This window comes from Carcharodon carcharias, chromosome 1 (genome assembly GCF_017639515.1).
Source record: "Carcharodon carcharias isolate sCarCar2 chromosome 1, sCarCar2.pri, whole genome shotgun sequence".
Classification (NCBI taxonomy): domain Eukaryota; kingdom Metazoa; phylum Chordata; class Chondrichthyes; order Lamniformes; family Lamnidae; genus Carcharodon; species Carcharodon carcharias.
In genome coordinates, this window is record NC_054467.1 from 44,546,684 (window position 1) to 44,559,443 (window position 12,760).

General features: G+C 44.5%; 1 protein-coding gene across 1 annotated transcript; it reads right to left on the reverse strand.

The window, feature by feature from the left end:
• Positions 1 to 7,304: 7,304 nt before the first annotated feature.
• On the reverse strand, positions 7,305 to 11,595 carry LOC121277810 (interleukin-8-like). Its single transcript, XM_041187469.1, has 4 exons — positions 11,439 to 11,595; positions 10,267 to 10,402; positions 10,054 to 10,137; positions 7,305 to 8,689 (listed from the first exon to the last, which is right to left on the reverse strand). Exons 1-4 carry the CDS (start codon positions 11,500 to 11,502, stop codon positions 8,665 to 8,667), a joined length of 309 nt encoding a protein of 102 aa, XP_041043403.1. The 5' UTR covers positions 11,503 to 11,595; the 3' UTR covers positions 7,305 to 8,664.
• Between the last annotated feature and the right edge of the window lie 1,165 nt (positions 11,596 to 12,760).

The following is a 12,760-nucleotide window of genomic DNA, read 5'->3' on the forward strand; positions in this document are numbered from 1 at the left end:
TTCCGGACTGAATATTGAATTCAACAACTTTAGGTCTTGACCTCACCCCTCCATCCCCACCCCCTTTCTGTTTCTTCCCCCTTCCTTGTGTTTTTTTTTCCAATAAATTATATAGATTTTTCTTATTCCCACCTATTTCCATTATTTTAAAATATTTTTAAATCTTTTATGCCCCCCCACCCCTACTAGAGCTATACCTTGAGTGCCCTACCATCCATTCTTAATTAGCACATACGTTTAGATAATATCACCAACTTCAACACCTATGTGTTCTTTTGTTCTGCTGTCTGTGACATCTTTTGATGATCTGCTTCTATCACTGCTTGTGCCTACAACCACACCACCCCCCTCCACTTCTCTCCCCCCACCCAACCCCACCCCCCCACCACCTTAAACCAGCTTATATTTCACCCCTTCCTGGGATTCGCCTAGTTCTGTTGAAGGGTCATGAGGATTCGAAACGTCAACTCTTTTCTTCTCCGCCGATGCTGCCAGACCTGCTGAGTTTTTCCAGGTAATTCTGTTTTTGTTTTGGATTTCCAGCATCCGCAGGTTTTTGTTTTTTGTTTTTATCCCCATATCTCTGCTCAGCTTCCTGGGCCAACACCACCTTCCCAGGGGAATCTGTCCTCTGCAGGTCAGGCACACGCATTTCCCCTCAGTGACCCCGATCCGTGTGGCCAGAACCTGTTTGCTGGGTCAGGGGAGGGAGGCCTCCCTGTAGGTGAACCCAGTCTGACTGGAATATCGGGTGGAGTTCGATCCCAGCCACCCTGGCCAACTTCCCAAGTGGGAATAGATAACGATCTCCTCCACGTTACCTTCACTGGCCCTCGCAGTCACAGCCGCTGCTCTCTCCCCTGAGCACCCAAAAATGTGGGAGTCCTTCACATCACCTCACCTCCCAGCGGCCATTCCTATCAGGGCGAGTAGGATTATGCCCCCCATCCTATCGAACTCCTTTCTGTAGGGAGACATAAGAACATACAGCCAGGTCCCAAACAGATTCACTGGCTTGGGTAAAGCATAGTCGAGTCTTGCGACCTCGACTCAATACAAACACTCTTAAACAATAATACTTAAACCATCAACCAGCTTATTTAAAATTTAACTAAAACACGCAAACTTAACAATCTCAAAATTAAATAACAGAAGCTATGTACATCCGGCACCCGTCCCCAGGCGGCCAGGTTAACCCCTGTTCGGGCTACAGCACACTACTCCCTTCAGTGTGGCCGCCCTGTCCTGTACCTTTGGCCCCAGGTTAACCCCTGTTCGGGCTACAGCACACTACTCCCTTCAGTGTGGCCGCCCTCTCCTGTACCTTTGGCCCCAGGTTAACCCCTGTTCGGGCTACAGCACACTACTCCCTTCAGTGTGGCCGCCCTGTCCTGTACCTTTGGCCCCAGGTTAACCCCTGTTCGGGCTACAGCACACTACTCCCTTCGGTGTGGCCGCCCTGTCCTGTACCTTTGGTGTCTCACAGCCTGTGGCTGCTGGCTGGGGACCTCTGTCCTCAGATCGATCCCTGACTTGAGGGGCTGCCCTTTTAAACTGGGGAGCCGGTGACCACGGTTTCTTTGGTCGTGGTGTTCGTGGGGACCTTCTAGGGACTCTGGCTGGTGGGGGTTTACTGGCTGGAGGGTCTTCAACCAGAGCCACTGTCCCCTCGTGTGCAGTCTGTGGAATCTCCACTGCCCCTGGCTGGGGATTTCTATCCTCAGGCTGTACCTCTTCTAAACCTGTGTCAGGGGCAGGTAACTCTCTGCCCTCAGGTCCCACCTCATCTGAGTCCCAGATGAGCGGGGGGGTGTCCCAAATGGTGGGTGGGATGGCCCTTCCCTTAAAACAAGCCATTGCACCTGCTTGTGCAATCTGAGTTTGCTCCTGCTGCAGGCTGAGGAGTTTTATTCTCAGACCTTGCCCAACTGGCTGCTCCCTTCTCTCAGATTTAAACAACTTACGTTGGTTAATGTGGACTGCTTCCCGTCTAGCTTTATCTATGGCCCTTTCCCCAGCGTGTGTTGTCAGGCCCAGGAATTTCACCTCCTGCTGGCCGATCTGTCCTTTCTTTGGGTTCACTTAAAAACCTTCCTGCCTGAGCAGTTCAGCCAGAAGTGGGCCATGCTCCTCTCTTGAATCGGTGATCCACGTAATGTACCAGTCGCCTGGGCTGGCTGAAGCATTTTAAAATGTTTGCCATGCATTGGTGGAAAATGCTGGGGCTATTGTGGAAGCCCTGAGGCAGACAGTTCCAGGTGTACTGTTGCCCTTGAAAGGTAAAGGCAAACTTGTACTGATCCTCTCTCCTTAACGGGATGGACCAAAACCTGTTGGAGATATCCAGCACTGTGAAAGTGGTCGCAGATGCTGGGATACTTCCTATCAGGTCGGCAACTGCTGCTACTGTGGGTGCACAGGCTGGGATTTTACTGTTGAGCCCCCAATAGTCCACTGTGGCCCTCCAGGAGTTGTCCAGTTTTCTAACCGGCCACAGTGGCGAGTCCACGTGGGTGGCTATTGGTCTCAGGAGCCCCTGTTGCCCTAAGGAGGACATGGCTGCTTCCATGTCTGGCTCCGCTTCCCTGGGGGAGTTATATTGCTTTTGTGGTCGGGCCATAGGGTCCCCATCTACACTGACCTCGAACCCGTTGACCCTCCCACAATCGTGTTTGTCTGTGGCAAATGTGGCGAGGTGGGCTCACACAAATGCCTGGAACTCCCTTGGGGTATTACTGACCATGAGTTCGAGGTTATAAACCTCTTTAGGCTTCATGGTACAAAGGGTCCCCTTTCCCTGTTTCCCTGGGATGACTACTACTCTGCCTTCCTTTCCTGTTTTTGCCCCCCCATAGGCAGTGATTCCTCAAATCCACTAGGATCCCGTGGCCTACAATAAAGTCGGCTCCCAGGATCCCTTTTCCACCCTCCACTTCCCACTTCAGTAGGATATAGGTCCACTTAGAGCAGAGTGTCCCTAAACAAATGGTTAGCGGGATGGAAAATGAGCCAGCCTGTTCTTCACCTGTGAATCCCGACAGAATGTATGGGACCCCGTTAGATAGAGGTGAGGTGGTGGGTTTAGCTGAATGGATCATGGTACATGATGCTCCCGTGTCCAACAGATAGGTCCCCTTTACCTCTTCCACCTCCATCTCAACGAGGGGTCTCTTTTATAAGTTGTAGGTAAGGGAACACAGGTAAACAGGCTGCGCTGGCTCTAGTCAGGTTTGTGGGTTAGATGGGGCTGATGCGGTCAGCTGGTGGTGGCTGCTACCTTCCCTGGGCCAGTCAATAGGGTTCTCATGGTGTCCAAAAATGACTCGACCGTGACGGGAGGGATTCCAGTCTCTGCCTTTTGGGCTGGGGTTGAGGAATTCATCCCCTTGTTATCTTTCCAACGTTTCTTACACTCCTTCCTCCAGTGTCCTTTCTTCCGACACGCATAACAGTTGAGCTTTGTGCTGTAAGGGTTATTCCCTTCCTGATGCCACTCCTTCCTACCCTGGCTGGCTTTCATTTCATGCACTTTCCCTTTAGGTGGGTGTGCATCGGTTCCTTTACCATTACGGTAAGCTATGGTCAGTAGTCTGATCACTGTGAGTTCGGTAGTCAGGGGATTCTTTGGGTCAAACCATATTCCTGCCGCTGCCCTGACCTGTGCCAAGCTGTTTGCCACCAGGCAACGAAGCCAGTGGGTTGGCTGATCCTGGTCCAGGTTACCCCGGTTAGGCATCCCACTGCATGTGCTCCTATACACTGGCCACAACCTGTCTGCAAAAGTCTGCGGGGGTTCCCCTACGAGCTGCACTGTTTATTCCATCCAGGAGAAAGGACTTCCCTCATTCATCCCCATGGCCTCAAGAACTTCCTCCGTGAGCTCCCCATAATCACACTGTCCCATCTTTCTCCCAGGTGGAAAAAACAGTGCAGCTCGTAGGGGAACCCCTGCAGGCTTTTGCAGACAGGTTGTGGCCGGTGTATAGGAGCACATGCAGTGGGACGCCTAACCGAGCTAACCTGGACCAGGATCAGCCGACCCACTGGCTCCGTTGCCTGTTGGCAAACAGCTTGGCACAGGTCAGGGCAGCGGCAGGAATGTGGTTTGACTGAAAGAATCCCCTGGTCAGAGAGGGACTGGAAGAGCTTACTCTCCAGGGAGAATAGCAGCATTTTGGCCTGTTCAGCATCATTGCACTCGTTGATGTTTGCTGCTTGTGTGCCTGAAGTGGACCGAGGGATCCCTATTTGCCGCAAGTTTAGTTAAATGGCTTACCATGGCCCTAAGCTTTTGGGTGCCGTGGGGAACTACGAACTGGTTTTGGAGGGGTCCCTCATCCCCGTTATCAGCGGGTGGGCCGAAACTTTGCTGCCGGGCCAGGCACATGGGCCCCAGTCCCAGCCTTTCTTGCTGGGGGTTTTCCACCTCAGCTTCTGACCCTAATTCCACCCCTACCCCCCCGGCCAGATTTCGCTAAAACTTGGCGCTACAGGTGGTGGTCGTGGGCCCTCCTGCTCCTCAACCGGGTAGTCCCTTGACACTACCTGTGGTGTCTGAACCGTCCTCCCCAGGTTCCCTGTGAAGTGGACCTGAGCTGCACTAGGGCTTATGAGGCACACCATGCCTTTTGCCGTGCTTAGAGCAAGGTTCAGACTCTCTATCTGCTTCTGGCAGGAGCCATGGTCTGCATCCTCAAACCCCTGTGCACTCAATACCTGACAGGCTGCCTGTAAGCCTTTTACTTACTCCTCCTGCTTTCTTACTTGTCTTGCTGGGCGAGCATTCTATTCCCACAACCCCAGCTCATTCTTCTTGGCCTCGGTGACCTGACACTGTAAATATTCCTGCTGGGTCTTATGCTCCCCCACTAGCTACACCCTTTCCTGGTTCTCAGCCTGCAATGCTAACAGTAACTTGTCCCCTGCTAGGGCCTTTGCTTGGACTTCCAGGGCTGACTCCCGAGTCTCAGCTGCCTGTGCTTCAACGGGCCTGTCCAAAAGCTGCATCTGTTTCTTGAAGCACATCAGCCAGACGGCCTTTTCTATGGATTTTTTATGATCCTTCCCTTCTGTCCATTTTGCTGCAGCATCTACCGGGTGCCCAGCCTTTAACAGATTAGTGACCCATTTTTGTCCCATATTCACCTTTCTGAACACATAATTAGAAATCCTCTCTTCCATTACAGTTCTCTCTTCCAAATCAGTGTCCACTGCATCGCATCCCTTTTGCCAAGGTCCTGCCACGGTCGCCATTAAGTAGGTGAGGGGGTGGGGTGGTGTGTGTGTCAGCTTCACCTCTGACTTCTGAGCGGTCCGAATCGCTCCCACTCACTGGACTCTAGACCTTGGACTTACTTGGGGGTTGTGACAAAGTACAGCAGACAACTGGTTTTGGTGCAAGTAAAAAACTGGGTTTATTGAAGTCACAAATGAACTTATAACATTAGGATTACACTGAGATTATACAGATTTATGAAGTATACTTAGTTAAGGATGGGGAACACAGGGCATAACGAAGGAAAATCATGCTACTAATCCCCTTACCCTTGTCCCATCCCCAAAACCTAACAAAATTGAACTAGGAGAGGTCAGGGATCATGCTCACCAACCAGGGTTCCTTGACAGTATGAAATCCAGCCAGGTAGGTCGGTTGCAGTTTTGGGGTACGCTCTTTGTGTCCTCTGGGGCCTGCCATCCCCACAGGGTTCTGGTCTGTGGAATCTGTGAAGCTTCTTCAGTTGGGTGGAGGGCGCGGTTATGGGTGGTCGATCTTCATGGAGGGCTGCAGTTGCGGCTTTGTCTCCATTTGAGCCTGCCACCCCGTGCCCCTCACCATGATATTGCCTGTGGGCCTGCAAACCTCCAGATCTCCGCTTGGCTCAGCTCCCTGCTTAGAACTGCTCACTGCCCAAAAACAAATTCCTTTTAAAACTGCTCACCCTTCTGTGTCTCCTTTCAAAACTGCTCACTGCCCAAAACTGCTTTCAAAACTGCGCACACTCAGATCTACTGGCCCAGTTATACTGTTTTTTTTCGAATTTCTTATCTCAATCCAAATCAAGGTAAGTTCTTTGTTTGTTTTGGTGGGCTTCCCCAGGTGATTGTTGTCCCGTTGTTTTTAATAGGCTTGCATGATGTTTATCATTGTCTTCCTGCCCCCATAACTAGTCTTGAACTGAAAGCCATTGTATGTGTGGAGTATTGATGGGTTTGCATAATTGCAGATTGTTGTCTTCCTGCCTTAGTAGTTAGTAGCAATTATTTATGCAAGATTTTGATGGGCATTAGTTTCGTGTTGATTGTTTTAAATGGAAGAATGCATATTCTGTCTCCTCTCCTTGTCTGGTTTCAACTGAAAGTCCAAAAGTCATATCCTTGTTGATGAGATGAAAAATGTGAGAATTTTGAGAACCCTTCACCCCGCGTCACATTATGCATCGATGAGCAGGCCCTATCCCCACTCACCAACCTGAAAATGCTGCCCCAGACATCAACTGGTCTATAGTTTCCTGTTCTCTGCCTCCCTCCCTTTTTGAATAGAGGCGTTATATTTGCTACTTTCCAGTCTGACGGAACCTTTCCAGAATCTAGGGATTCAAAGTTTACGGATGGAGAATAATTTGGAAAGAATGATGAAGTTAGAAGGATAATTCATGTGAGTTAGGCTAACATACTGTGACCTTGCATTTCTGCAGAACTTTTCATTATTACCGAACATCCGAAAACATTTTAGCCAATGAATTACTTTTCAGTCTGTGCAGTAATGTCGGGATATGTAACAGCCAAAATGTACACAACTTCCCATAAATAGAGATGTGACATATGACCAACCACCTTGGGTGGAATTTTATGGACATGTCGCAGTGGGGGAAGGGTGGAACATGCGGCAAGCCATTCAAAACTCCATTGACTTCGGTGAAACGAGAAGATCCTCCTAGCAAGAAGAGTCGTATAATTCCAACCCTATTTTATATGCTTATTGAGGGATTTATACTGGCCAGGGAATCAGAGAGCTCCTCTGGTCTCCTCTGATTACTGCCATGTGATTTTGCATGTCCACATAAGAGGGAAGACATGGCCCTGGTTTAACATCTTATCAGAAAGAAGGCACTCCTGTCAGTGCTGCACCAAAGTATCAGCCCACAATATCCTCATATTTGTAGAATGGGGTTTGAGCCCATGATTCAGTGCTGGGAGTGCTACCATTGAGCTTAGAATTGCCAACTAACATTCCATTGTCTACTCATTTCAGTTAAGCTCAATGATTTAAATGGAGACCAAAAATTGATAATGTAAAACACATATAGAAGATAATACTTGCTTTATTTAAATAAAAATGTCTTATCAATTTACAATAAATATAAGTTACAGATTATTTCCTCATACAAAGATTTTCGTGTTAACAAATTTACCAAATGCTTTCATGGCAAAACATAAATACATAGGGAATTAAACATTTTTAGGACAGCATAAATATCAATGAGAATAAATAAATTGCAACTCAAATACATTACAATAAAAATCAAAATTACAATACTGACAAAATGCCATGTCAAAATTGTGAGCTTCATTTCCAGTGAGTAACTACACTCTGACACGTTAATCTGGCAGCAAGTGTATAGCAATATGAAAACAGGATCAAAGTTGTACCGTCTACACTGTCCAGTAATTTAACTGCATTGGCAGAATTTTGCCCTTGGTGTGCGGGCTTGGGGCGGGGGCAGGTGGGGGTGTTTGGGAAGCCGACCACACCCACGATCAGGCCCAGAAACCATTTCACGCTGGCCGGCCAATTAAGGGTATAATAGAAATGTAATGGTAAATGTAATGAAACATGTCCCCTCATATGACTCGGTTACCTGAGCAGGGACATAGTATGAATGAAAAATTAAAGTTTTTATTTTATTTTTATTTGCTTTTGGAAAGCTCATCCCATCCGTGGATGAGGTTTGCAAAAATGTGCTATGGCCGCTTGGCGAAAAATTTATTTCAATGAACTTTTTAATGGCCTTAACAGGCCTTTTAATTGATGGTGGGCGTGCTGCCAACTCCGACATGTGCCCGCTGACAGAAAGGTCACACGTCATTTTATGCTCGGTTGGGTCAGGTGCGCACCTGCCTACCTCGCGAAAAATTTTGCCCCATGTCTAGTCTCTTGGCACGATGGTATAGATGAATGAAATCTCAATGAAGAGAAGATCGAGGCCTTGAATTCCAATGGGGGTTATCACATTCTCTTGTCAGAAACTTAGACAGTAAATTTGCAGAACCCTTGGAGATAAAATTGTTTTTTTTAAAGAATATTGAATTCCTTTGTGACGTCTACAGACCTTGCACAGAAATTTTAAGTGCCTCATTCAATTCTTAAGTGATAAAACTGTCAAATAAATTAATAAAAAGATAAATACAAACAAAAAAGTCTTAACAGTTGTGGGAGGTTGTCATAGTTTTCTATGGAATACTGAGCGAGATGGGCAGAGTGGCCTCTTCCACTTTGTGATTGATTGTAAATACATTGCTTTACATCAGTCAGACAGTCCCGCGATGTTACAAGTTTACGACAGGCTTGAACATGATGGTTAAAAATCTGTAAATGTCGGAGTTAGTACAGAGTCTCATTGTGAACGGGTGTCACCTTCTTGGCACTCAGCCATTGAGGTCCTCCTACTGAGCGTCATCAGTCTTGGAACTATAAAATATACAGAAACAAATAAAAATTACTCTTAATATTGCAGGAATGTGTAATAAAAATATTCAGGAAAACAATCGATTTCACAAACTCATGTCTTAAATATTATTTCATACACAATTACTCCAGAACATAAGAACAGTCAGTTCCGCCATTCCACGTGATTGCGACTTATCTGTATCTTAACTATAACTGCAAGTCCTGACCTCATCTCCTGTTATATTCTTGTCTCGCAAAAAAGATCAATTTCAGATTTAATCATGAATTGAATTAGCATCTACTGCTTTTTGGGTAGGAGAATACCACCTTCTATGCAACAAAATGTTTCCAAACTTCTCTCTTGGCTCAGCCCTGATTTTATACTACGTCCCTTGTTGTAGCGCTCCCAATTGAGAAGAAAAGTTTATTTATCTACTCCATCTATTCCTTTCAAATTCCTAAAAATCTTAATCAATTTACCCTTGAACTTTTCTATTTCAGGGAATACAAGCCCAGTTTCTGTAATCGCTTCTCATAATCAAACCCTTGGAGCTCAGGTGCCACAGCATAATGAACAAAATGTTCACCAGTTTGTCATTTTTTTGAAAGAATATCACCCTTTCTCCTGTTAAAACCTTTGAGTGACAGCAGCAATAGACATTTATAACTGATGATAATTGCACAGGTTTACTGCTGTTTCAAATCAAACAACGTAAGATGCAATGAAACTCTGTGCTAGCTTTTAACAATATTCGGCATTAAACCAGTTCCCCAGTGTACATAACCTAATGGGACAGGGTGTGTGAGAAATGGATCAGTATTACATTCATACCACAGAAGATATACTGCTAAAGTTACAGTATACATTGCCACCTAAGTCTTTCTTTTTGAGGTATTCATGAAATACTTGAGGAAGGTCTCACTGGGATTTAAAGTGAAAAGTCCTGTCATTATTGATATTTCTCTCCCTCAACGCTATGCAGAAATAATAGTTTGAATTAAGTTACAGCTTGCCCAATAGAATATGGGTAAGCACGGCAATTTGTCCATTTCAGGTTCTCTAGATCCAAGGTCCTCCCACAGTTAACTACAATTTTATCAATAGCTTGTCAACTCAGTGATATAGATTTTCATCTTTACCACATGGACTGTACCTGGTGGAGTAATCACCAGCTTTTTATGGAATCCGCCTGATTTTTATTCTCCAAAATCAAGTAGGTTCTCTAATAGCCAGACAATCTGCTCTTCTGGATAACTACCCAGACAGTGAAGATAAACCCCTACCTTACATATTCGGTGACTTTATTCCCATTGCATGCCTTGCGACTTTTTGGAGAGCTAAGATAGATCTATTGTTTTATTGCAAGCTAGCATCTGAAACTTACTGTTTGGTCATCAGCTCAATGATCTTCTTCACCCAAATGGCTTCAGGATTCAGACACACTGGAGAACCATTTTTAAGAATTGCACTGAAAGAAGTGAAATATGACAATTATTTAAAGTTCTGCTGCCTACTTACAATAAAAATATCATTAAAAATTATGTTAGCATTATTCACGTACACGGAATGTTTTCCATAACCAGTTATTAAAACTTACATGATTTCAACATTTGAACAGTGTGGGCCACTTGGAATAATTTCAACATTCTCCATGTGTTTTGGATGGATGAATTTGGAAATTGTATTAATGCATTGACAGCGCAAGCTCACTCCTGCGTGTCTGAGAGATGCAGCTATGGAAAGAACAGGTTACAGAAAGTCAGTATTTGTAATTTTAATTTGAAAAGTCTTTTTCGTACAGATGCATAGATAGTCTTAGACAAACCAATAGCTGGTAGCAGACACCCTAAAACTTTCTCTGTACTGAAACAAGGGTGCCAACCAAAGATTAGACCTCTCAGGCTATATGGTCCTCGCTTGGCAATTGTACTGAGTGAAAGCAAGATACAGTTAGTAAACGGCTCTATTTCTAAGTCAGTAAAAATGCAGAGTTACATCTACAGAAAATCTTGTTGACTTCAACTGAACTCCAGCCTGGTAAATAATAAAAATAAAATCCTGCCTAACCACTGGCTAAAATTGAGTTATTTTTCTTGGAACCATTTAAGCCTAAGGCAAAATTTCTTCTTAAAGGAGCATTCTTTCCTTTTCTGCCTTACTCAACACCCTTAGTTAAAAATACCCTTCAACATAAGTTTACCTCTGCTTTTGATCTTGGTGCACATTGTAATTTGGGGTCATTCACTTGCCTATTCCTTGTCCACTGTCCAGGTCAGAAGAGCTGCTAATTAATTTGTCTAAGGCTGCCACATCCTAATGGTTTGAGACTGAACAGCATTGTCTCAACACAATGTATAACAGGTGATGCTGGCAGGGCAAGATTTATTTGGAATCACCAATTTCCTTAAAAGGTGGTAGTGGGCTAATCTTGAACCACTGCAGCCTTTGTGATGATGGTGTTCGCAAAATGGAGCAATTGTGGCTGAATCATTCAGTAACAATAAAAAATCACAAATCTATCCCTGAACACTTTAGAACACATTTCTGAAGTTACAAACAACAGAACTGATCCCTAAAGTTAGCCTGTGCAGTCTATGATTAACAAATAATTGTTTCATAATACTCACTGACAACTACAATTTCAACTGTGAATCTTAATCAGTATTATTTGTATTTACCTATTAACTCTACTAGTTATATAAATGTTTTCAAACAGATTCTAGGTTCTGTATAATTGCTGTGCAACTATGAAGTCAGATTAGCTCTTACCTTGGGTGGAAGCCACATAAAGTGCAAAGAGAGTCAAGACGGCGAGAGTAACTTTGCTGTTCATTGTCTTTTGCTTGTATGATGGTCTTAATGTTCTCCTTGTTGTTGTGCTCTGTGGCTGAAGTTCGTATCTAACTTCTCATTGTCCTGTTTCTCTATTTATAACCAGAGTACTGTTACTCAGGACATGAGATGATGTCAGCAGGAATTTCCCAGGAAGTTGCGAAATACAAACATGCCAATAATGAAGATGAAAAAGCTTAAAACGAGCCCATGCATGTAAACTATATCACTTTAAAACTTAAGAAAGAAAGCTATAAATGGATTATTTGAAAACTATTCACAGAAGAAATCTATTTCCTCCAGGATTCTTGCAAAGCTGCTTTCATTTTAACCCACAGTGGCCAAAGTGGCTGTGAATTGTCATAGAAAATCTTTTAAAAAGTTTTAATGAAAGCAATGGCTATATGATGTAAACTTTAATGATGTATTCAAATGAAGTTATGTTCAAAGCAAATAAATTAACATTTAATTGTTATTGAACTATTGATATTTGTTTCTGCCAAATTTAGTCATCAGACCCAGTGGAGAGCAAACACTGGCAGCTGGTGGTGGAAAATTACTGAGGTATTTTTGTGAACGAAATCAGCAACACAAGCTGGACACATTCATATGATATTCCTCTTTCCACGAGTTAACATTTTTATTTTAATTATGTTAAAAGCTCCACCAAAACTGTGGGCTCAATGGTAAAAATTTTCCAGCGCCATTGGCGACAGGCTGGGAGGCAGGAAAGAGGGCAAATGGTGCAGAAAGGCTTTGGGAGCAGAGTGCCCGCCACCTTCCTGCTGCCATGCCATTTTGTAATAGCAGAAATGGTGGCAGAGAGTCCAGCCACCTGGAGGTCAATTAACTTCAGCCTTGTCCAGTGGGACTGTGCCACCTCCACAAGTAACAATGTAGCTCGAATGTGTTACGCATTCATGTTGTCTCCTTGAGAGGTGTGTGTGATGCAAGGGACCTTTCGTAAAAAGTAGATGTCAGTGTAGTACACATGAAGAATGGTAGTGGATTTTCCATCCTTTATTACCACTCCTTTGGATCTCCCTCACAAGTTAATATCAGGGAAACAAATTGCTAATCAGTGTAGGGAAAGAGTTGATAATGACCTACCCTGCTCTCAATGCATTGGAAATTGAATGGAAGAATATAAATTAAAAATTAGTTCTGAAGTTATATTCAATGCTTACATGATTTATCTGAAACAAAGGCAAAATTCTGAAGCATCAGTACTGATATTATTTAAGTGTTTAAAAATTAGT

Coding starts and splice junctions, on each gene's coding strand:
- LOC121277810 (XM_041187469.1), bottom strand. CDS start 11,502: ATGAACAGCAAAGTTACTCTCGCCGTCTTGACTCTCTTTGCACTTTAT. Junction 10,403..11,438: donor TTATGTGGCTTCCACCCAAG/GTAAGAGCTAAT, acceptor TTCTTTCCATAG/CTGCATCTCTCAGACACGCA. Junction 8,690..10,053: donor ATTGAGCTGATGACCAAACA/GTAAGTTTCAGA, acceptor TATATTTTATAG/TTCCAAGACTGATGACGCTC.